Consider the following 23,356-nt stretch of genomic DNA (forward strand, 5'->3'; position numbering starts at 1 on the left):
GCCATGAGAAGTATCAGTTGCCTCTCAGTGAAAGTCTTCAAGCATAGGCTGGAAAACTATATATTGTGTGGTGGATTCTCATTTGGATGAATGATTTCTTGCTATGGGAACCCCATCAATCACATGCCCCCGCTCTATGGATCTGTCTGGTCTCCATGTCTAAAGCATCCTCATTCTGTCCCGTTGTTATCAGTGACTGAGTCCTAGTCAGAATACCTCTTTTTTCTTACCTAAATCCTGAAGGACCATTCTTGATGACCCAGATCACTGTGACCTCTTCCTTCTCTTAATTCTTATAGTTAATTTGGTACTATATTTCAGTTTAGAATGAAAAAGAGTAGGAATTATTTTGCTTTCTGCTTTGTATACCCACCAAATAGAACAGTGCCTTGCACATGGTAGGCATTTAATAGTTGATGAATTGAATGCTCTGTACTCCCCATTAGATTACATGTAAGTAATGACCAAATCTCATACTTCTTTTGTGTTTTGGTGCCTAGTCACAGATGGTGTTCAGTAAATGTTTATTGTTATTTTTGATGGTGATGATCATGGGAAAAGCACAAATCTAGAGGTGTGCTGGAGCCAGCTTGAACTAGCTCAGAAGAGTCAGTTTTTAAATTTTCAGCGTGAGCATCAGAAATTAGCAAATGCTACAAATCAGGGCTTGATTTATTGTTTTGTTGATTTTTGAAATTTAAGATTAAGAGGGAGAAAATGCTAATAATATAGAATAAACCTAAAAGTGTATCATTCATAATTTTTTTTTCTCTTGAGGAGCCAGTTGTTCAACATTTACCAGTATACCATTGCATGGATGGGTTACATATACATATCTTCATTATTCACTTATGTTCCATCTTCTCTGGCCACTTGCTAGCCAGATATCAAACTCTTTCATTCTCTACTTTCCCATTTCTTCTATCCATTGATAAGAAGCAATCTCTTTAAGTTCACCCCTCCATGCCACCAATCAGCCTGGAATTCACATGTGCTTGGTGCCATCCTTTGCCTTCACCACCCTCCTATCCCCAGCCCTTCTTCACATGGGTACCTGACTGAAAGGTGATTTCACTGAACATCATCCAGGTATCAGCAAAATGAAACTGGCACTTGATGGCGCTGGCCATTCGGTGAAGGAGAGGCACTGTGACAAAGCGAGCACTGGGGTTGACATCATCCAGGACCAGGAGGAAGGAGACAGCGTTGGGCTCCCATTCATTGGACTCTGAGCGAAAGTAGCACTGAACTTCCTTAAAAATCTTTACCCCCTTAGCAAACATGTTGTTACAGTGGACCTGGCAAGGAGAAGGAGGCAGATCCATGGGTGAGTATGCCAGCTACAACTTATAGCAGAAGGCTTAGGGAAATGAAGCCTTGCTACCACCCCACAGCACTCTAAGATTTTCCCCCAATGTGAAATCCGCATAATCATGGTCCATTTTATCTTCCTATTTCTCCTTTGCAGGAACCTCAAAGGTAACCTTGTTGGGATCCACTGAAAAGGAGACTAGAATTTCACTGGAGTAAGGGAATAGGGTAGGATGCCAACCAACTCCTTTTCAAGGAATGCCTAAAACCATCCCACTATCCTTTTTGTCCAACTGAAACTTCATAAAAATCATCCCACTTGTTATGTAATTTCCTACAAATAATATATTTTAAATAAACAAAATGACAAAGAGTTCAACTGAAAGGATGATCATATATCCACTGTTTTTGGCGCTGTCAATATCTCTTTTTCTTCTTTAGTATTCTCATAACTCATTGCCTTGACTTCTCCACTGAATTTGTCTCACTCACTCTGAAGAGTCAGTCTTGGAGCCAGGAAGACCTGAGTTCAAAATCTACCACTGACATGTGCCATGTATAGGTTTTATCACCTTGGGCAAGTCACTTGTGTTCTGGTCAATCTTCTAAGACTACAGGGAAGTACAGGGAGAGGAAACTCCCCTATCTGAGAGTTCTCCTTAGTATTGAAAATAGGTGCTAGAAATAGGTCTAGTTGTATGTAACATAGGCTGGTATGCCCAATTCAGATAGTGTGGAAGTCTGATTAAGGTAAACAGAGGTTAAGTGACTTGCCCAGGGTCACATCTAGCAAGTATCTAAGGTTGGATTTGAACTCAGGTCTTCCTGACTGCAGGCCCAGAATTCTATCTGTTAAGTAACCTAGCTGCTTCCTTCCCCTACTCCAATCATCTTGAAAACAAGATCTGTATCATAAATGTAGGACGAAAAATTAGAAATCAAGAGGGACTTCAGACTCATCTAGTCTAATTCCTTTTATTTTGTATATAGGGAAACTGGGTCAGACAGGGAATATTCAAGGTATGATTTGAACTCATTTCTTCTAACTCCAGAACCACAGCTATTTCCTCTATATCATACTACCTCCAAATCTTTGAACTCTCCAGCATCTTCAACAGTGAATTACACATGGTAGCTGATTAATAAACTTTTTCAAATGAATGGATGTTATGTTACAGAATTAAAAATACCTCACTTTCTACTTTGTCAGATAAAAATCAACTGATTGATTTCTACCTTCCAGATGTAGCCTTAGCGTCATTAACGTGTGCTCTTTAAGAATCTCTTTGAGCTAAAGCACTTTTGAGTGGGGGAAGGGATGCTTTGTTTTGTTTCTCTGACATAGAACTATATAAATGCCAGCAGTTGTAACAACCTCTACTAAGGTTGAAATGGTGGAAGAATTGGTTCAAATTCAGCCATTCTCTCTTGTGATGTTGTCTGGTGATTTCTGCCATCTTTGAGTCAGAATTGTATAATCCACTCATTTGTGTAGTCATGGGCCTGATCAAAACTGGAGGAAAATCATCCAACTACAGAGTGGACTTTTTGGTCATGTCACAGAGGCAATGACGTGGTACAGTGGAGAGAGTATGGTCCAGGAGTTAGGAAGACCAGAGTTTAAATCTGGCCTCAGAGTCTTTCTAGCTGTGTGACCCTGCAGAAGTCACAACCTCTTTTTGCCTCAGTTTCTTCTACTATGAGATAGAGATAATCTTAGTACCTACTTTCCTCCTTGCCTCAGTTTCCTCATCTGTAAAATGAACTGGAGAAGGAGATGGCAAACCACTCCCGTATCTTTGCCAAGAAAACTCCCAGTGGGGTCACAAAAAGTCAGAAATGCCTAAACAACAACACCTCCCAGGGCTGTTGGGACGATCAAATGAGATAATATTTGTAACGTGCCTGGCACCTAGGCAGTTAATAAATGTTTTTTTCTTTCCTTCCTTCAGAGTCAATAAACTAAGTGGAGTCAGGGAACTTTGGTTCAAATTTCACTTCTGACATTCACTACTTCCATGGCTGTGGACAGTACTGAATCCTCCTAGACCTCAGATTCCTTCTCTCTAAAATAAATGGGCTCGATTAGATGGTCTCTAAGATCCCCATAGGGTTTAGACCTATGATACTCCCAAGTTTTCTAGTTTCCCTTTAGTTTTTCTCCAGATGTTCCAGTGATGAAATCATGTGCTAACACCTTCCTTGGGAATATCCAGCTGCTTTCATTTACTGAATATCAGTTAATGGTATAGAGGAGAGAGAGAGAGAGAGAGAGAGAGAGAGAGAGAGAGAGAGAGAGAGAGAGAGAGAGAGAGAGAGGAAGGAGGAAGAAAAAGAAGAAAAAGGAGGAAAAGGAGGAGGAGGGAGAGGAGAGGAGGGGAAGGGAAGGGAGGGGATGGGAGGGGAGGGGAGGAGAGAAAATCAAATACAGTATTTGTTCACAGCTACAATAATCTCAGATGGTTTTCAAATCTGTAGAATGAGAAAAGTAGCCTGTGGGGAAGGTGATAATCTTTTCCACAGATGTTTTGAGGAATTCTTCTGGAATGCAAATAAACAGCCTAGAATTTCATTCACATGTGTATACACTCACCCTAGACATTTGCTGGGTCTTTTACTAGGGCGAATTAACTATTTTCTGGAAGACAGTAGCTCTCTGTACTGGGACAGGCCCCCATCTGGTCATTTACACATAGCCACTCCAATCTGCAAATGGGCAGTTTTAACACATGACCCTTAATGCACAGTTTAGTGAAATTAATATGATTTGAAGTTTGAAAAGCTTGCCTGGGCTCACATCCTGACCCTTTTATGTGTGAGTCCAGGCAATCTTCAAGTCTCTCTAAGCTGTTTCCTCAGCCTTAAAATAGTGACAATATTTGTGCTATTTATTTCACAGGGTTGTTGTGAGGTTGTTGTAAACCCTAAACCATTATAAAAATGTCAGCATATATTGGTTAACCACTGTACATGTGAGGCAGTATATAAAGTATTATGACAGCTTCTTAAACAAACCTATCTCCAAATGTCACCATTTGCCAGCTTGAGTAAGCCACTTAAATTCTCCATTCCTTTTTACTCATCTGTAAACTAAGTGGGTTGGACTTGGTTGTTGAGTGATTTCAGTTATATCTAACTGTTCATGATCCCGTTTGGGGTTTTCTTGGCAAAGATATTGGAGTGTTTTGCCATTTCCTTCTCCAGCTCATTTTACAGATGAGGAAACTGAGGCAAACACAGAGAAGTGACTTGTCCAGAGTCACACAGTTAGCGTCTGAGGTCATATTTGAACTTAGGCTTTCCTGATTCCAGGCCCAGTGCTCCATCAAGCCTCAGCATTTAACACATATTTCAATAATTCTACAGCTATTAAGTGACTTTAGTATGCAAACTTGAGATACGGAGACAAAAATGAATGAACTGGCCTTAAGAAGTTACATTTTACTAGGGGTATTTAGCAAGTGTACAATGAATTAGAAGTAATCAAGCAGCAGAGGCTAGAGAAAAATTAATTAGAAAAAAAAACACAAAAAGTTTGAGGGGAAAGGGCAGTGATGAAGGAAGAAGTAAAGACTGAATGGAGAAGGTCATACCTGAGCTGAGCCTTAAAGAAAGATCAGGATTTTAAATAGTAAAGACAAGGAAATAGGACGTTGTTGGCATAAAAAATGCCTTGGGTGGAAGCATGGGGATCAAAGATGGCAAACTGAGGCAACAGCTCATGGTATAATCTGGCTGGAATATGTAGTGCATGCAAGCATATATACTAAATGTTTAACAACTGGCTTTCTGGGGGAAGGGGGTAAAATCACACAAAACACTTAAGTTTATGAATTCACATCTTCTTTATCACTTTAAGTCTACATAGTCCACAGAACAATAAATCAAGCCCTGATTTGTAGTGTTTACCTATTTTCAATGTGTAAATACACTGAAAATTTGACAATCAGAAGCTGATATGAGCAGGCTCCAGCACACCCGGGAGTGCATGCAAGGGAATAACGGGAAAAAAAGACCAGAAAGGAAGGTTTGAAACAGATTATGGAGGATAATTAACACTGGACTAAAGGGCTTGTATATTATATTAAAGGCAATAGGAAGTACCTGAAGGTGTTTGAACTAAAGGACAGTATTATAATGACACCTGCTATAAGGAATATTAGTTTGGTAGCTATGTGAAAAGTGAATTGGACAGAGTAGGGAGGAATTGCAGGGAGACAGATTAGGAAGTTATTTCAAGGGTCCATGGGAGAACTAATCAAGGCTTGATGGTTGTGCCCATCAAGAAACAGGGAAATTTGGAAGGAGAGAGAGAGAAGAAGGGAGGGAGGGAGAGAAATAGAGAAGAGAAAGAGAGAGAGAGAAAGTTTTTAAGGTTTGGATTTGGAAAGATGAAGGTAATTAGAGGTTGTGTTACAGTGAATTTTGAGTCAAAGAATGAAGATGCAGATCCTGGCTGTGTTTACCTATGTAACCACGGGCAAATCACTTAACCTTTTGGGCTTCAGTTTCTTCATTTGTAAAATGAGAATCGGACTAAATGACTTCTAAGTCCCCTCCAGCTCTAAAGAGTTGATCCTATAATGTCACAGCACCAATAGTAAGTTAAAAAGTGAGGATATGAATCCATCTCTCTTGTTTGTTTTGTTTTTTGGGAGGAAGACAAGGCAATTGAGGGTTAAGTGACTTGCCCAAGGTCACACAGCTAGTTAAGTGTGTGAGGCTGGATTTGAACTCAGGTCCTCCTGACTCCAGGGCTACTGCTCTATCTGCTATGCAACCTAGCTGCCCTAATGAATCTGTCTTCTACTTCAAATCAGATGTGTTTTCCACCATGCTACCTCCTCTCTTTCTACAGTAAATCCCGGTTATCCCAGAGCATCCTTTGTGGCAAAGATGCCTGCTGCATTCACCACCCAAGCCATGGGTGGTCTTCACTCTTCTCTTTCTGCCTCCTCTTCTTCATTCAGTTTAGAAAAGGACCATTTATATTGACCAAGAGTTATCTCAATCAGATATAGAGGAATCTATTCCATTCCCTCTTCATCCCATCATGGCCCAGGACCATTTCTCAGCTCTCCCAAAAAAGCTCCCCCAAAGTCTGATGGTCACTGACCTTCATGGTGGTGAAATTCCTAATCCGGTCAAATTCAAACATGATCTCAATGTAACCATTGGTGGCACTTTCATTTCTCCAGCCCACGTAATCATAGCCAGGCCAAACATGGTACTCGTGGGTCTGGGTGAAGTCGTCCAGGCCAGAGACCCCATCTGTCAGTTGCCCCAAACCTTCTGTCATGCTGGTCAGCCCAAGGAGGGGGAGAAAAGGAGAGGAGAGCCTGGAGTTAATACTACAGTCATTGAATCATTCCCACATAAATTTTGTAACACACCAAAGTTTTTTTCCAAAGATATGAAGAATGGAGAATTGTGAATTTCTCAAGAAAATGTCAAAAACTTCATTTTATAACAATGAGTCATTTATTTAATTGGATAAAGAGGCATTCCAGATATTTGTAGAACATTTCTTTAAAATGTTTAACTCTAAATAGGTTGGGGAACTTGTAAAGTTAACACAGAGAGAAGTGAGTACAGTTATGGCTCACATAGAACCAGAGAACTCCTTCTCCTGCTATATTGGGAAGTATATTCATGGTATTGATGTGTAGGAAGGGGACTGATGTGAATGCTTTGGGAGGTACAGAAACTGTCTGTGATTTGGCATAGAGTGAATAGAGGGGTTCAGACACTGTATCCGATGCTTGCTACCTGTATGACTTTGGGAAAGTCACTTTGAACACTCCTCTCCCTTGTACTCAGTTTCTTCCTCAGTGAAGTAGGGAATTAAACTAGATGATCTTTGAGGTCTTTTCCATCTTTAGAACAATGATCCATTACTGCTATGAATTTAGTACTAGTAGACTATGGAATAAGTTAAGGAGAGCCTAGAGGAGATGGGTCAATAAGGCTGCCAGTGGTACCTACGCCATTGGCCTTGGGCGTCTTCATCTTGTACCATCACTGCAGCACGGGGTGGGAGAGTGTTCACAGATCTATATGTCGATTGGGCTTCAAGGTATGTGCTGCTCTGGTCCCCTGACACTCTCCTCAACTCTTTGTAGTTGTAGTGTCCAAATATCAGAATTGAGAATACAAATGGTGATAAAGTTGTAAGCCAGGTTTAGTCTAAAGCTGCCTGTTGGAATAGTACCAGCTGAGCTTGATTCCAGAGAGAAAGTTCTTGAGAGGCATCAGGTTTAGGTGACATTAACCATTTTTGGTGGAAATAGTTCTCAGATGTGTTGTAGACTTCCTTATCTTTTAAACAGAATATGTGAAGCACTACTTGGTCTTTTCAATGACTCAGGGTCATATTCCAATATGTAAGGCTTTTTACCCCTTTTTAAGTAGCCTTTTGGTGATGCTGGTGTATATCCCCATGTCAAAAGTAATATCTCAGTGTGTCAGCTTTGGAACAGATAGTTTTTCCTCCTTATTTCCTCTCTGCCTCCCTCAGCCATACTAAACACACGTACACAGACACACACACACACACACACACACACACACACACACACACACCAGCTGAATGTTCTAAAATAGCTAAAAGGGAAACTTTTTTGTATCTCCTTCTCTTAGCACAGTGCCTTGTAAACAGTAGGTATTTAATAAATGCTTGTAAAATGACTGAAAAAATTATTATTATTAAATCAGAAGGCTGTGCAATTCTAAGACAATAGGTTTATGGAAGAGTGGTCCTACCCTTCTGTGGGTAAAGTCCATGGCTTTGTGACAGCTCTTGTCAATCCTGGGACATTTCTGCCCACTTTTCAGCTTGTGGTTGATTAGATTTGCTAAAAACTCTTTACTAATTAATATTTAAATTCAACCAAAACACCAAGAAAATTCATTCCAAATAAGTATAGTCTCAGGTCACTGACCTATACACATCTATTATGAATAGGGGTGTTTAGGAGGGACTGGGTAGCCCCTTCCCTATTTAAAGAAGATGAAAACAGAGCAGCAGAAGAGGAAGAGAAAGATGAATTATTATTTTTAAGTTTCTTCCCACCTCTTCAGTCTTCACACCTCATATTCACAGAAGAAATAGTATGGACATCACAAATGAAAAGGAGGTGTCATTAAGCTTCCAATCAACCACACCTCTACCTCACACAAGGTGTGTCTATCCCATACAGTGTTTCAGAATATCAAATCATTTTACAGTACCTTTACAGAGAGATTAAAATATAAAGCAGGACTAAGTCCTATAAAACATGGTCTGCAACCTGCAAAATTGCATTGGTCTTATCTTCAGAGACCAGAACCTTTGATTCCGCTGTGAATTACCTCCATACCTTCCTATATCTTCCTCAGACAACTAGGCTAAGCAGATAACACAAAAGTCATTCACAACAAATGCACTCTAGTTTCAGACCCTATATAAAAATTGCCAAGGAAAATCTGTGAAAATATTATCTTTAAAAAAGAGAGAGAAATTTTTCACTTATGTCAGAAGGAAATCAAATCAACAATTTACAAGGCTCTAAACAAACTTCCTGAGCCTAGGGCACATGCTCCTGAATATGGTTGGAGAAAATGATACCAAGGAAAGACCAACAAGCTTGGTAAAGCAAAATGACTCAAGAGGTTGAAAGACAGAGCTTTCGATGAGTTGACTTAACAAGGCTTCATATCAGGATGACAACTAAGTGAGTTGCTGCTTACACCTGTCCCAAAGGGAATTCCTTAATACTGTTCTGCCTCCACATACACACACACACTCAAGGTTCCATCCTTCCATTCCAGCCCCTCCCATTCTCTAACTTTAGGCTTGTGTCTTCAATTCAGTGTTGAAATCCCTCAATTCAGTCTCCTAATCTGTGAAATGAGAGGGTTAGACTAGATCAGAGGCTCTTGGCGTGGGATCCCTGGACTTGTTTTTTTTTAAATAGATTTTAAATTATACATAATAATTTATATTTGTAATATAGTATATATTAATGTGATATATGTAATGTAGCATATATGTGACAGTCTATATAACTACATATGCACTATTCTATTATGTACAATATATTATTGTATATTACATAATTAAATAATATATACAATGATTTATATATGTAATACAACAGTGTTTATATAATACATATATACTCTTATATACAATAAATAATTTATATATGTAATACAATAGGGTATATATAATAAACACATATATACTATATTATATACAATAATTTATATATGTAATATAGTATATACAATAAGTGATTATATATTGTATACAAAAAATAACATATATGGAGTATTATGGCATATAATAATTTATTATATATAATGATATATTATAATTATATATGCTATTATATTATATATAACAAATAATTTTTAATAAATTAATTTGTTTCAATATAATTGCTTTCCTTTGTAGTCCTATGTGTTTTGTCTTAGGAGTTTAAAAACATTACTCTGAGGAGCCCAGAGGCTTTCACCATAATGATGAAGGAATCCATGACTCAAAAAGATTAAGAACCCCTGAATTATCTGACCTCTAAGGTCCATTCTTATTAAGTGTTTACTGACTCATTGATTAATGATTCCAATCAGGTGGGTACTGGCAGCTGACCAAAGTAAGGAAATGGCTAGGAGTTCGGCTTCAGAGAGGACTAGGAAGGCATGGGCAGAAAAATGCTGAGTCTAACACTCACCAGCCAACTGAACTCCTTTTAACTCTTCTGCCCTGGCTTTCAAGGCTTTTTCTACATAATTTGGACCTACTCTTGCGCCAACCCTATTTCCTATACCCTTTGTCCCAGGCAGGCCAGTCTCATTGTAGCACAGAATCATCAGACTCATGCTGTTCAACTCATATGGAATGCTTTCCCTCTGTTTTCAGGTATGATCTCTTCTTCAAGCCCTAGTTCAAGGTCTATCTCCTCCCTGAAGCCTTCCTTCATTGTCCCAACTTTTATTGCTCCCTCTCTCTCCCTGCTCTAAACCTCTACAGATCTTAGAGTTCTTATTGCATACATCAGTATTTAATTCTACATTGTATTGTATTATATGTCTATCTTCTGAGCTTCTAGAAAAGGAAGTGATACAAAAAGAGACCATATGACGTCATCAAAAATAAAGCATGCTAGACTAACTTTATTTCCCTTCTTGACAGGGTTGCTAGACTAGTGGATCTGAAAAATGCTGGAAATCCAGCTTACTTAGATTTTAGCAAAGCAGCTGACCAAATCTTTTCTGCTATTCTTGTGAATAATATGATAAAATGGGCCAGAAAAATAGGCAGTTATATGGATTTTGAATTGCTTAAATGACCAGATTCAAATAATATTTAATGTTTTGGAAGCAAGTCTCTAATGGAGTGCTCTGGGTATCTGTGCTTAGCCCTGCTTAATATTTTATTAGTGAGTTGGTAAAGGACAAATGATGGAAATAGGAAGATATGTCTAAGAAATTATTGTATCAAACATATCTGATAAAAGTCTAAAGTTTAAGATGTATGGAGAATTGACACACTTAGAAAAATAAGAACCACTTACCAAAAATAACTGAACAAATTATATAGTTTTCAAAGTAAGAAATGAAATTTATCAATAAATATATGAAAAAGTACTCCAGACCAGTGATGCCAAATTCAAATTGGAAGGATTCCTGCAGGCTGCATATGTATTATTTCTGTTGTATGATATTTTTATTTATTTTGTTAAACATTTCCTAACTATATTATATTGTGGTTCTGGACACAGGGAGTTCTGACAACTCTGCAAGCACTAACATAAAAAGAAATTCCAATGAAAACAACTTCGAGATTTTGCCTCATACCTATTGAGATATCAAAGCTGATAAAAGATTGAAAATGGTGAAGATTGGAAAGGCTCTGGGAAGGCAGGGGCATTGTTGATGACTAGAAATTAGCCTAAGTGTCCAAGGGAGCAACTGGGAATTACAAGAGAAAAGCTATTAAATGTTTCCTGTCTTTTGACCCCTATTGAACACAAACCTCAAGGAAATTAAAGATAGAGAAATGGCCTTATATATACACCAAAATATTCATGATGGTATTTTTGTGGTCTTAAAACACTAGACAAGCTGGGTGTTTACTGATTGGGAACTGGCTGAACAAATTGTAATTCTTAATGGAATATTTATTTTTCTATAAGAAATTACAAATATAAGGAATTCCCAGTGACATGGGAAAACCGTATAAGTTTTCATGGGATCATAGAATTAGAACAGGAACTTTAAAGTCCATCTGGTCCAGTTCCTATGTTTTACTTAAACCAAGAGGAATTGAGTGACTTGTCTCAGATCACATAGGTAATCAGGAAAAGGACAGGGATTTGAACCCTCCAGGTTCTAAGACTCCAAATCCAGCTTTTCCTACTTTATCACACAACCTCTGTGATACAGAGCAACATGAGCAGAAACTGTAAAACCTACAAAATGACTCCAGTCACATGAAGGAAAACAACAGTGTAAATCATCTGAACTCATTAAATGCAATGACCAATATTACTTCCAGAGGACAGACAATGAAACAGGACTCCCTCTTCCTTCTTCTTAGCAGTTGGGGGACAGGGGACAATCCATGCCAAATGCTGCAATTTCTGATGGTGAAGGTCTCTCTGTTGATTTTGCTTAATTTTATTTTTTTAACAAAAAAACAAGGTAGTGGTATAAAAATGGGAGATTATTACAATATAAAAAAGGCATCAATAAGGCTAAGAAGTAACAGAAACTGATACATGTTCAATAAATTCACAGATGACAAAGTTAGAAAGGATAAAATACATTAGATAATTGGTTCAGGAGCCCAAAAGATTTCTAACAGACTGCAGGGGCCAGCAAACTATAGCCTGAGGGCCAAATCTGGCCTGTTTTTGGACTTCCCATGAGCTAAGAATAGTTTTTACACTTTAAAATACAATAAAACTTTATTTTAAAATGTAAAAAATCATTCTTAGTTTATAACACCATACCAAAACAGGCTAAAACAAGCAGTAGCTGGATTTGGCCCATAAGTGGGACCACAAGGCTACAGCATGGGGATGAATCTAAAAAGATGAAAGTCAGTATGGATAAATGTAGAGTCTTCCTCTTGTGTTGAAAAAATATCAATTTTGCAAGTACGAGATGGAAGATGTTTGGTTAGATAGCAGCTTGTCTAAAAAAAAACAACAATAGGAGTTTTAGTGGACTAAGAACTCAGTACGAGTTGACTAAATTGTATGTATGCCCCAAAAGCTTATCTAATATTAAATATAACAACTAGGAAAATAATAGTCCCACTATACTCTTTGTAATTAATTTTGGGAGTCACACTGATAAGCTAAAGTGTTTATAGGAGGGCAAGTAGGATGATGTAAAGCCATTGAGACTGACTGAAGAAACTGAAGATGTTTAGTCTGGAAAAGGGAAGACTTAGGTGATCATGATCTCTGTCTTCAAGTATTTGAAAAAAAATGTATTTAGAAGATCCTCAGAGAAATCTAAATGACTTGCTCATAGTCAAACAGGTTCATTCCTTCTAGGTAGAAAAATAGTTCTTAAATAAACTTTCCTTGATCTATTTTCCTTGATCTATTTTCAGTTGATTTTCCTGAGATATTTCACATTTTCTTCTATTTTTTCAGTCTTCTGACTTCGTTTTATTGTTTCTTGATGTCTCGTGGAGTCATTAGCTTCCACCTGACAATTCCAATTTTTAAGGAGATATTTTCTTTTATCCCTTTCACCACTTGACCACTCGATTTTTAAGAAGTTATTTCCAGTATTTTTGTGCCTTGTTTACCATGCTGTCAATTCTCTTTTCCTAATTTTCTTGTACAACTCTTATTTCTTTAGCCAATTTTTCCTCTACTGCTTTTATTTGATTTTTAAAAATCAATTTTGCTCTTTTTATCTTTTTCTTTAGCTCTTCTGTGGATTCTTAATGGGTTCGTATCCAATCTGCATTTTCTTCTTTGAGGCTTTGCTTGATTTCTGTGACTTTTTCTTGCCTTTCGTGCTCAGAATTCACTGTGGCACATTTTCTGTGGTTGCTGTAAAAGAGTTTTTAGGGGAGCTGTGGCAGTTGTAACCTTTCACTCTTCTTGACTTTCCATCATCTTGACTCTTTCCTTGGCCTCATGGTCACATAGGTAATCAGCGTCAGATCCAGGATTCAAACTCAAACCTGACTCAAAGTCTACCATCTCTCTACTCCCCCAAAGTTACACATCACTTGGCTCTTGGAACAGTACTAGGTACATTATCAATACTTCATAAATATTGACTGATTGATAGATTCCCAGTCCTTGCAACTATGTTAATAACCTGATGATTACTGCCTCATTTTTTTTCTTTCAAAGTTTCCTACAATTTACCTGTACCCAACAGCGCCATCATAGACAGAATCATTCAGGTAAATGATGGAACCTCCAGGAAGTACAAACTGCTGTCCAGCTGGAGCACTGTAAGACACCAAGCCATCTGTTGAAGGAAACAAAGTGGTATCACTACCTTGAGGAAAGAGATCACTCTAGTACCAGCCCCTTACCTTTATACTCAGCTTTGACACTCACAAAATGCTTTCACATTCATTAGCTCATTTTACTCAGTTTAGGTAGGGCGGATACTACTATTTTTCTGAACCTCAGAGAAGTTAAGATCTCATTTCTGTCAGTTAGTAACTGTATTACCTTGGACAAGTCATCTCCCCTCACTGGACCTCAGTTACCTAACCTATAAAAAGAGGGGGTGGACCTCCCTCAGGTCCTCCAAGGTCCCTTCCACTGTAAAGCCTATAATCTTATAACTTGCCCATTGTCACACAGCTAATAAGTAAGAAGTCAAATGGCATCTGAACCTGGATTTTCTATTTCTATGTAGTAAACTTTCTACTCCCCTGTACATTTTTGTACAGGAATCAGTCAAGGATGAAACAAGTTATCCCAGAGGACTTGACTGAGGGTTCAAGGGCACATCCAACACATTTGGCCTATGGAGTGCAGATGGAGGGATAGTGCCACTATAGGAGGGCTTACAGGATTGAGGGAAGAGGGGGGATGTCAAATTCCCAGGTAGAATGGTCATAGAGCTACATCTAATCAATTCAGAGCCAGCATATTTCTGGGTGGAGAGTGAAGGGTCAATACTGAGTTCTGGAAAAAACTCCTCTCATATGAGTCACCATTTTTAAGCTTTGATAGGGATGCAAAAATGGTCTATTTGGGGCTACAATGCCCTAACATTCTTCCTCTGATGAATAATGAGCAACATTTAAAGCAGGAAAAAGGGGAGGAAAGCCCTGTTTGGCTAACTTTTCTAGGGTCCATAGGAAAGTAAAAATAAAAGTTTCTCTCTCCTAATGCCCATGTCTTCCCTTGTACACAGACTCTCCTCCAGCTTCTACATTGAAAGCATTTCAGAATGAGTGGCAAGGACTCAGAGCCAATTTCCTTTTTCACCCATAATCTGAGCCAGAAATTTGCTTTTATGATGTTCCAAGATCTATGATTCAGGGGTGAAATGTCAACAGTTTTTTGGTTGGGTTTGTTGTTTTTTTGTTGTTGTTTTGTTTTTTTTTGTTTTTTTTTTTTTTTTTGCAATCCCCTCAGGCTAACATACAATCAAGGTATGTGCTTGGGAGAGTACAATCAAGGACCCTGGACCTTGTGAACTCTGTGAGGGTTGGGTAGCCTTGATGAATAGGGGAAATGATAGTTAAGGTTAGACAGGGATATTAGTCATACATTCCAGCTCTCACTCTGGGGAAACAACCTCTTCCTAGCTCAATCAGGATCTTTCAATCATGTTCATTACAATGACCAACTTGCTAAGATTCCCTAATATATTAAGGGTACTATCTGGGATCTGAATATTAAGTAACAACCTCCAAATCTAAATGACCTTTCATTGCACTGTGTATTGAAATGCCTTCTCTATACACATTGTTTCCTACAAGAGAATGGAAGTTCTTTGAGGACAAACACTGTTTCATTTTTATCTTTGTATCTCTAGGGTCCAAGAGATTAGTAGGCACATAACAAATGCTTAAGTGAGATAGCCTATGTAAAGTCCTTTACAATCTAAATACTAGTTATTGATTGATAGGTAGCTAGGTGGTGTAGAGTGCTGCACTTATAGTCAAGAAGACCTGAGTTCAAATCCTGCCTCAGAAACTTACTAGCAAGTAACTTAATTTCTCTCAATCTCAGTTGCCCCATCTGTAAAATGGGGATAATAGTCACCCCACCTCTCAGGGTTGTAGCAAGGTTCAAATGAGATACAATAGGTTAAGTACTTTGCAAAACTTTATAGGTTTCTCAATGGATAGAGCACTGGATCTGAAGTCAGAAAGATCTCAGTTGAACCCAGTCTCAGACATTTATTAGCTGTGTGACCCTGAGCAAGGCACTTATCTTTGGTTTGCCTCAATTTTCTCATCTATAAAATAGAGATGATAGCACCTACCTCCTAGGAATGGTATTACGATCAAATGAGATATTTGTAAAGTATTTGGCAGAGTTCCTGGAATGTAGTAAGTGATATTATTATTATGCTATATAAATGCTAGTTTTACTGATTGATCTTGGATCCCGTATGAATTATTGGATGATTCTACTCATCCTCACAGGCCATCCAAAAGGTTTAGGGGTCAAGCCTATCTCTAGAACTCTGGTGCTCATGCTATGCAGCCATTTGGAATAGCCTCTGATGATAAACCCTTGCTATATTTTATCCAAATTATAAAAGTTCTACTTCATTGCAGGAGAAAAGGAGAATAAGTACAGATCTCCTCTAGATCTACCTCTTTTCTCTTTGTATGTGGGATGGGGACATTCAGAAGAAGGCCCCCCCAGCCACCCCATCCCTTCCCTCCTCTCCATCCCAATGCCAACCCTTCCCAAGCGCTACCTAGCCAGACGCAACCATAGAGCTCCACCCTCATGCAGACATTCATGGAGTGGTCAGTAACTGGAATGAAGCGGACGAATCTGGCTACAATGGGAGGTTCCAGGTCCTTTAGCACAATGTCATAGGGGTTACTATTTCCATCTAGGACCTGAGGAAACAGAAGAGTGATGGTAGAGAGGGAATGGAAATTCATCCAACACATAGACCTCCCTCTAGTACTCCTTCACCTTTCATGACTGTGGCCAGTGTGATGGTTCATTTTTATATCCTTTGGTCAGCACTAACGACCAAGCATGCTTGGAAGTCTTTTGCCCCAGGCTTCCCCAATCTAACCCTCCCCTCACAGAAATCCTTTTATAAGCATCAGAAAGAAGATACTTCCCTCCCCCAAACCAAGGGGTTCCATCCCTAGTGGGGCACCATTTTCTCTACCTGTTTCCCATGTCTGTTCCTCCATGAGATCCAGCGTGTGCCATCTCTGCTGTAATTGATCTTGTACATAGGAGCAAACTCATTGCCATGACCCCCTGCATGGCGTCCCTGGGTCCCCACAAGAGTAATAAAATGTAGATTGCGCAGATCAATCTGTAGAAACTCCTTCAAATCATCCGGTTCCACTGGTATCTCTGGGCACCAGGCTCCATCCCCTTCTTCAGAGTCCAGCCTAGGGCAATGGGAAGAAGCATAGAATGGGAAGGGGGTAGGCAACCGTCAAACCACACAGATGCTTATATCAGCCACAGTGGAAAGCTACCCAGTCCCTGGGGCAGAGCATGGTCTGGGATACCAGCATGGAACCCACAGGAGGAGCCTGTCTGACCGCCACCACATATCCGCATATAGTTTATTCCCTTCCCCAAGGGTACCCCACAGCCCAGGCACAGCCCAAACCAGGAGCCAGGGACACAGATCACATGCTGCTCTTGTTTCCCACCCTAATTTAAAGACCCAGAAAGAAATAAGATCTCTTATGGCCAACCTTCCATCACTGCCGTGCCTCTGCCCTCTAGGGGGTCATTTTAGCTATTGCCCTCCAAGCTTGAACTTTATGAGGCTAGGCTAGTTATGCTTCAATGCCAAGTTGAGTGCTCTTTACAGTGGGTGTGGCTTGGTGGGATTGGCAGACTGGCAAAGATCCACTGGCCTACATACCATAGAATGTTGGATTCATTTTATTTTCTCCAGTTGGGGTCAGCTCTCAGCAAAATTGTGAAATAATATGGAAGTCAGCCTTCCATTTGTCAACTTTTACCCTAAGCCTCTGTTTTGGACCCTTCCTACTCCTAATCATTCCCTTTCCCCTTTTACCAGGGTCTAATACCCTTATATACTAATCTTACTATCCCACCAGTTTTCCTTCATGCTTTCATTCATTATGAATAATAAGAACAATTGAGAATTTTACTTCTTAGGTATAAGAGAGGGGTTGCACTTTAAGAAAGATAAAGGTCTTAAATGGAGTTCTTGACCTGGTCTGTGAGCTTATTTTTTAAAATATTTTGATATTTGCAATTTTTAAATATTTCAGTAGAATTGGTTTTCTTGGTAACCCTTTTGATTTCATTTCATCCAATTAAAACCATTATTGTGACAGAAGGGGTTTTTAAGCTTCACCAGACTACCAAAGGGGTCCATGATATAAAAAAAGGTTAAAAACTTTTGGCTTAAACTAAAAAAGATGATTCTCTAATATGGTAGGATTCGGGAATTACTCAGTAGGGGCAAGAGGATCTCATCTGGACATTTCTTAGGGTTCCCAAAATTCCACAATTAAGGCAGTCACCTAATAAGCATAGGAGTAGAACTGATTGCCATTCTTGTGGGGTAGAATGAGCTTGTCAGAATTCTTTGTGAGTTGGTTAAGTTTTTGCTGCCTCCCATAAGATGGCTTTGTATATCATCCTAAGAGAGGATTTTATCAGTTTTACTGGGAAGGAACTTGAAGCTAAATGTGAAGGGGGTTAGGGATGGGGTGGGGGGTTGGGGTGAACATTGTGTCATATAACCACTCATTCATTACAAGATGCCAGGAACAGGATTCAGAACTCCAGATGTCTGCCTGCCTGTCTGTATAAACAACAGTCCTGCCTGCCCAGCTTGGCTGTTTCCCATCACGGAGGCTCTGACTCCCCTCTGGACTCCTAGAGCTCATGTGAACATGATGGATGAAAGACATACAAAAGAGCTATCAGGGAACTCATTTGCTGTGACAATCGATGATGCTTAGCAGCACCCTCTTGGTCCTCGGCAGCATCCAGCCCACAATGCCAAACATCCCATCTGCTCCCTGCAAGGCCACCAGACTGCCCTTCCCCCACTGTCACATCTGGGTAGTGTCTGCAGGGACCCAGGGACTTTCCCTTCCTTGGGCAATTGTCCTCACCTTCCATATTTGGCAGCTGTGGATTCCGACCACTGGCTGGAAGCTGTGATATCCTCATCTGGAATGTGGCCTCCCGATGTCCCTAGAGGATAACGGCATACCGCTGGATAGGGAGAAATCAAACAGAAGAGGAGGGGGATGAGGGAGGCTAATTTGGGTTTTGTCCTTCAGCTCAAGAGGGATATCACAATGATAACAGAGAGAAGTTATGGCACCAATGCATTTAAATCTCTCTACGGGGAATGCCTAGCTGGGTACGCTTCTTCCTTCTTCCTTGTTCATTCCTTTTCAATGAGGGCCAAAGCTATAACTAGGGCAGGATGAATTGAGCTTTGTCCAAGGGTCCTGACATAGTGAGGGACATGCTTCCTCTATGGTGACCACTGTCCCTGTGCCTTGCTTTATGGTTCTCCGCCATATCATTCTTAGGCATAACTTCTCCAGCTGCTACCCCTAGGGATCTCTTGCCAGGGTACTCTCCTCCTAGTTCTAGACTGTCTGCTTCTGACCCTCAAATTCCCATAAGGGCAAGGCTAGACTCCCTTTTCCCATCATGCCTATATGCATGATATCAGATTATCCTGGGTGCTACCAATCCTCCCCTGACTTCTCCTCCCCCTGCCATTACATGGTCTTTTCTTCTAATGCTACCACTATCCCAACTATTTTCACCCCATGTCATAATTCTTAGTTACAACTCTGACCAGATCTTTCCTCTTTCAGTACCATCCTAGATCTATAGCTCTAGAAACCTTGGGGTATATTCAAGCCAATAGGAAAATGTAACATGCTCTGCCGTCTTTTATAGAAAGGTTACAGATAGTGGTAAGAATGCTGCTTTTGGATCAAGTAGTCAATAAGCATTTATTAAGCACCTACTGTGTGCCAGGCGCAGAAAAAGATAGTCCCTGGTATTGAGGAGCTTAGCCAGACAGCTGCTGAGAAGTTTTGACATTAGATTTTTTTAAAAAATATGAATGAGAACAGTTTTGTCCACCCTTCCCCATGTCCTCTGCCAAGTCTGAAGCCAAAGCACTGATTCAAAGCCGAGCCACTAGGTGATTCAAGGTGAATCATAAACCTCTTTATTTCATTCTCTTCCAAGTTACTGGAGAAGCAGTGTGGCCTAGTGGTAAATATATAGGAATTAGAGTCATATCAACTCCTCTCTCTGCCCTTTACTATCTCTATGGCCGTGAACCCCCTTAATTCCTCTCAGCCTTCGTTTCCTCATCAATAAAATTGGGACACTACTACTACTACTACTACTACTACTACTACTACTACTACTACTACTACTACTACTACTACTACTACTACTACTACTACTACTACCACCACCTAATGGCACTATGCAGGCAGGTGGTGCAGTTGTTAGAACAGCAGACCTGAAGTCAGAAAGACCCAAGTTCAAAGCTGGACTCAAATACTTGCTAGCTATGTTAACCTCACTAAGATTGTTTCCTCATCTGCAAAATCGGGATAATCATAGCACCTGCCTCGCAGGCTTGTTGTGAGGATCAAATGAGATAAGAATTGGAAAGTGCTTAGTGCAGTGCCAGGCACAGAGCAACTACTCTCTAAATGTTAGCTCTTATTATTATCCAACTATACCTCATTATGTGGTTGTGAAACACTGCTTGGAAGACCATAAGACCCTCTAGCAATATGTATTATTACTATTTCAAAGAGAGAGCACTAGGTAAAGAAGATAGAAGGATTTCAGCATCAAACCAGGCCTCCAAAACGCAGCATCAAATTCAGTTGTCACAGGTCGTTGAACGTCTCCACACCTATTTTTCTCAACCCATGCATTGAATCTTTATTACCTTGTAGAGGAACAGACCTCATAAAATAAGTATTTCTAGGGCACTGGCTTGGTCTAAGCTAGTTGGTACAGTGGCTAGAGCAATCATCTTATAGTCAGGACAGGTCTGAGTCCAGGTCCAACCTTGGATACTTATTGTGTGACACATTTAACCTCAGTCTCAATTCCCTCATCTGTGAAATGGGGGTAATGACACCTGCCTTCCAGAGCTGTTATGAGGATAAAGTATTCCAAAGTGTTTTGCAAACCTTAAAGTGCTATATTTGGTGTTCTTCAGTCCTTCAGAATATATCTTATTCTTTGTGATCCCCACGGACCATACTGTCAAGGGGATTTTCTTGGCAAAGAGACTGGACTGGTTTTTCCTTTCCTTCTCCAGTGGAATAAGGCAAACAGAAGTTATAACATGCTATATACATGTTAGCTATTATTATAATTCACTAGTTAATTTATTTCAAAATAGATGGGCCCAGTAATAGAAATACACTTGAGTTAAAAATGAAAAAAAAAACTCACACAAATTCAGGACATCCTAAAAGGCTTAGTGCTGTATTTCAGCTATTGAGGTTTAAATACAGGAACATCCTGTAGTGACAATGTAGTTTAGGGAGAAGTTCTGACAGAAAAAAAACCCTAGGAATTCTCATGGACTTCAAACTTTCTCTTCATCAGAGGTGTGATTTGGCTCCCATCTGGGCTTCTGTGATCCTAGACTGCATTGACAAAAGTGGGGCATTGTGCTGGGTGTTGTATTTTCAAAAAGATACTGACAAGCTGAAGTGCCCTCCCAGGACAATAGGAGGGGCTAGAAGAAGCATTAGCACCCACCTAGTCCAATCAATCAATCATAGAACACAATTGCTAGCTCTGAGTCTATTTGTTCCCTCATGTGAGAAATGATTATTTCTCTCTTGTATTAATAACTAATCATTGAATTAGAACAACAGTTTTTCCCCTTTTCAACTTCCTCACCCAGAAATCAACCAGTATGGGAAATCTTAGGCAGTGATTTATTTACCCAGGCCAAGAGCTAATCAGACAGTAAAAGAAATTCGAAGTTTAGACTAATGGGAGCATTCCTGCTAATTGTGTTTGCTCAGACAGGTCTGGGGAAGCTTTGCCCTTACTATATGCCAGGTACTCTGTAAGGTGGTGCAGATACAAGACAGACAATCCCTGCTCTTGCATAACTGACAGTCTGGCCAGAGAGACACCATGTCCACTATAAGCATGTACAGAATGGAAAAATAGATATCAGGCAAATTTTCAGGGAAGGCACCAGTAGCTGGGAGAACTGGAAAAAGCTTCACCAAGATGGCAGAGAATTTTCCAACATCTCTATTGAGTTGTCATCATATCCAGTGACAGGGAACTTATTATACCTCTTCAGGCAACCCATTTCATTTCTAGGCAACTTGAATTATCTGCTACCTCTTCCATATTAAAACATTTGAATCATTTGACTAGAGCTACCATAGGATCCTAGTTTAAAGAGCTGAGAAGTAATTTAAAGGTCATTTGTCCAAACTTTCACTTTACAGGTAAGTTGTGTTTGAATTCCTATGGAACCATCCAAAGTGAGTGGAATCAACCCACTGCCTTCGCAGAGTCAAAGTTGTTACTGTTAATGGTCCAAGGCAAAGGCTTTCTATCAGAGGCTGCGGATGGCAGGAAAAGAGAAATAGCTGTGTTTCTATAGCCCATGCCTAGAGGGGTATATAGCTTTCACTATTACGCCCTGAACCTGTTTACAGACATCAGAAAGTATTATTAGGATAGGTGTGGGGCATGAAGGGATTGTAACCCTGCCTGGAGATGGTGAGTATATCATCTAAAAACTTCGAAAGATATAATTCATGGGTAACTTAATCATTTCATTAATAATGCTAATATGTTTATTAATAAAAGAATGGTCATTTGGCCATATCTCTTAAACCAAAGGCCCCTGAATGGAGGTAGACTCACAGTTTATATGCTCTTGGAAGAGCAAGTGTTCCTGAGGGTGGCAATCAACTCTGATTTGTTAACAATTAATGAGAAAATTAATTTGATCATGAAAAGGTGAGGGTCTTGAAGTCCGTGATTTGGATCACCCAAATCTTGGTCAAAGAGACTTATCAATTTCCATACCACCTGTCTGACAACACTTCCCCAGACCTGTCTGAGCAAACACAATTAGCAGGAATGCTCCCATTAGTCTAAACTTCGAATTTCTTTTACTGTCTGATTAGCTCTTGGCCTGGGTAAATAAATCACTGCCTAAGATTTCCCATACTGGTTGATTTCTGGGTGAGGAAGTTGAAAAGGGGAAAAACTGTTGTTCTAATTCAATGATTAGTTATTAATACAAGAGAGAAATAATCATTTCTCACATGAGGGAACAAATAGACTCAGAGCTAGCAATTGTGTTCTATGTTTGAGTGTGTTTCTGTTGGCTCAGTTTGAAAGTGGTAGAAAGGAGGGGGAAAGAGAACAATAGGGTTAAGAAGGAGTGAGTATGGCATAAAGGGATTCAGGAAGGAGCATCAGGGAAAGAGAAAGGAAGAGTCCTGGGCGGAGAAGGGGGCTGGTCAGCCTGCCCTACATGGTAAGCCCAATGAGAAACTAGATTTTAGTCTCCACCCTCTGACTTTCCTACACACACACACACACACACACACACACACACACACACACACTTATTTTTAAAAAAATATACACACAGAGAGAAAGGGAGAGAGACAGAGATAGAGAGGCAGAGAGGGAGACAGATATATATGTATTTACATATATATATATATATATATATATATATATATATATATATATATATATATATATGAAGAAGAAACTGATATAAGAGCTGGTAAATTTGCTCTCATGCTAGTTACCTGAATCAAGCATTTCCTGAGTTCTTCTTAGTCAACAACTAGTAATTT

The 23,356-nt window shown here is 39.6% G+C and overlaps 1 protein-coding gene across 9 annotated transcripts in view; it reads right to left on the reverse strand.

Annotated features, from left to right (window-relative positions):
* Positions 1-23,356, reverse strand: part of DDR2 (discoidin domain receptor tyrosine kinase 2) — a 253,306-nt gene that overhangs the window by 33,045 nt on the left and 196,905 nt on the right. For all 9 annotated transcript variants that reach the window (XM_072648779.1, XM_072648776.1, XM_072648773.1 and 6 more), the window contains 6 exons: positions 18,611-18,713; positions 16,660-16,891; positions 16,228-16,375; positions 13,695-13,800; positions 6,428-6,611; positions 1,055-1,298 (listed from right to left, as the gene is read on the reverse strand). In XM_072648779.1, the coding sequence (XP_072504880.1) occupies positions 1,055-1,298; positions 6,428-6,611; positions 13,695-13,800; positions 16,228-16,375; positions 16,660-16,891; positions 18,611-18,713 (1,017 nt within the window). The remainder of the gene's footprint in view (positions 1-1,054; positions 1,299-6,427; positions 6,612-13,694; positions 13,801-16,227; positions 16,376-16,659; positions 16,892-18,610; positions 18,714-23,356) is intronic.

This window comes from Notamacropus eugenii, chromosome 2 (genome assembly GCF_028372415.1).
Source record: "Notamacropus eugenii isolate mMacEug1 chromosome 2, mMacEug1.pri_v2, whole genome shotgun sequence".
NCBI classification, from domain to species: Eukaryota; Metazoa; Chordata; class Mammalia; order Diprotodontia; family Macropodidae; genus Notamacropus; species Notamacropus eugenii.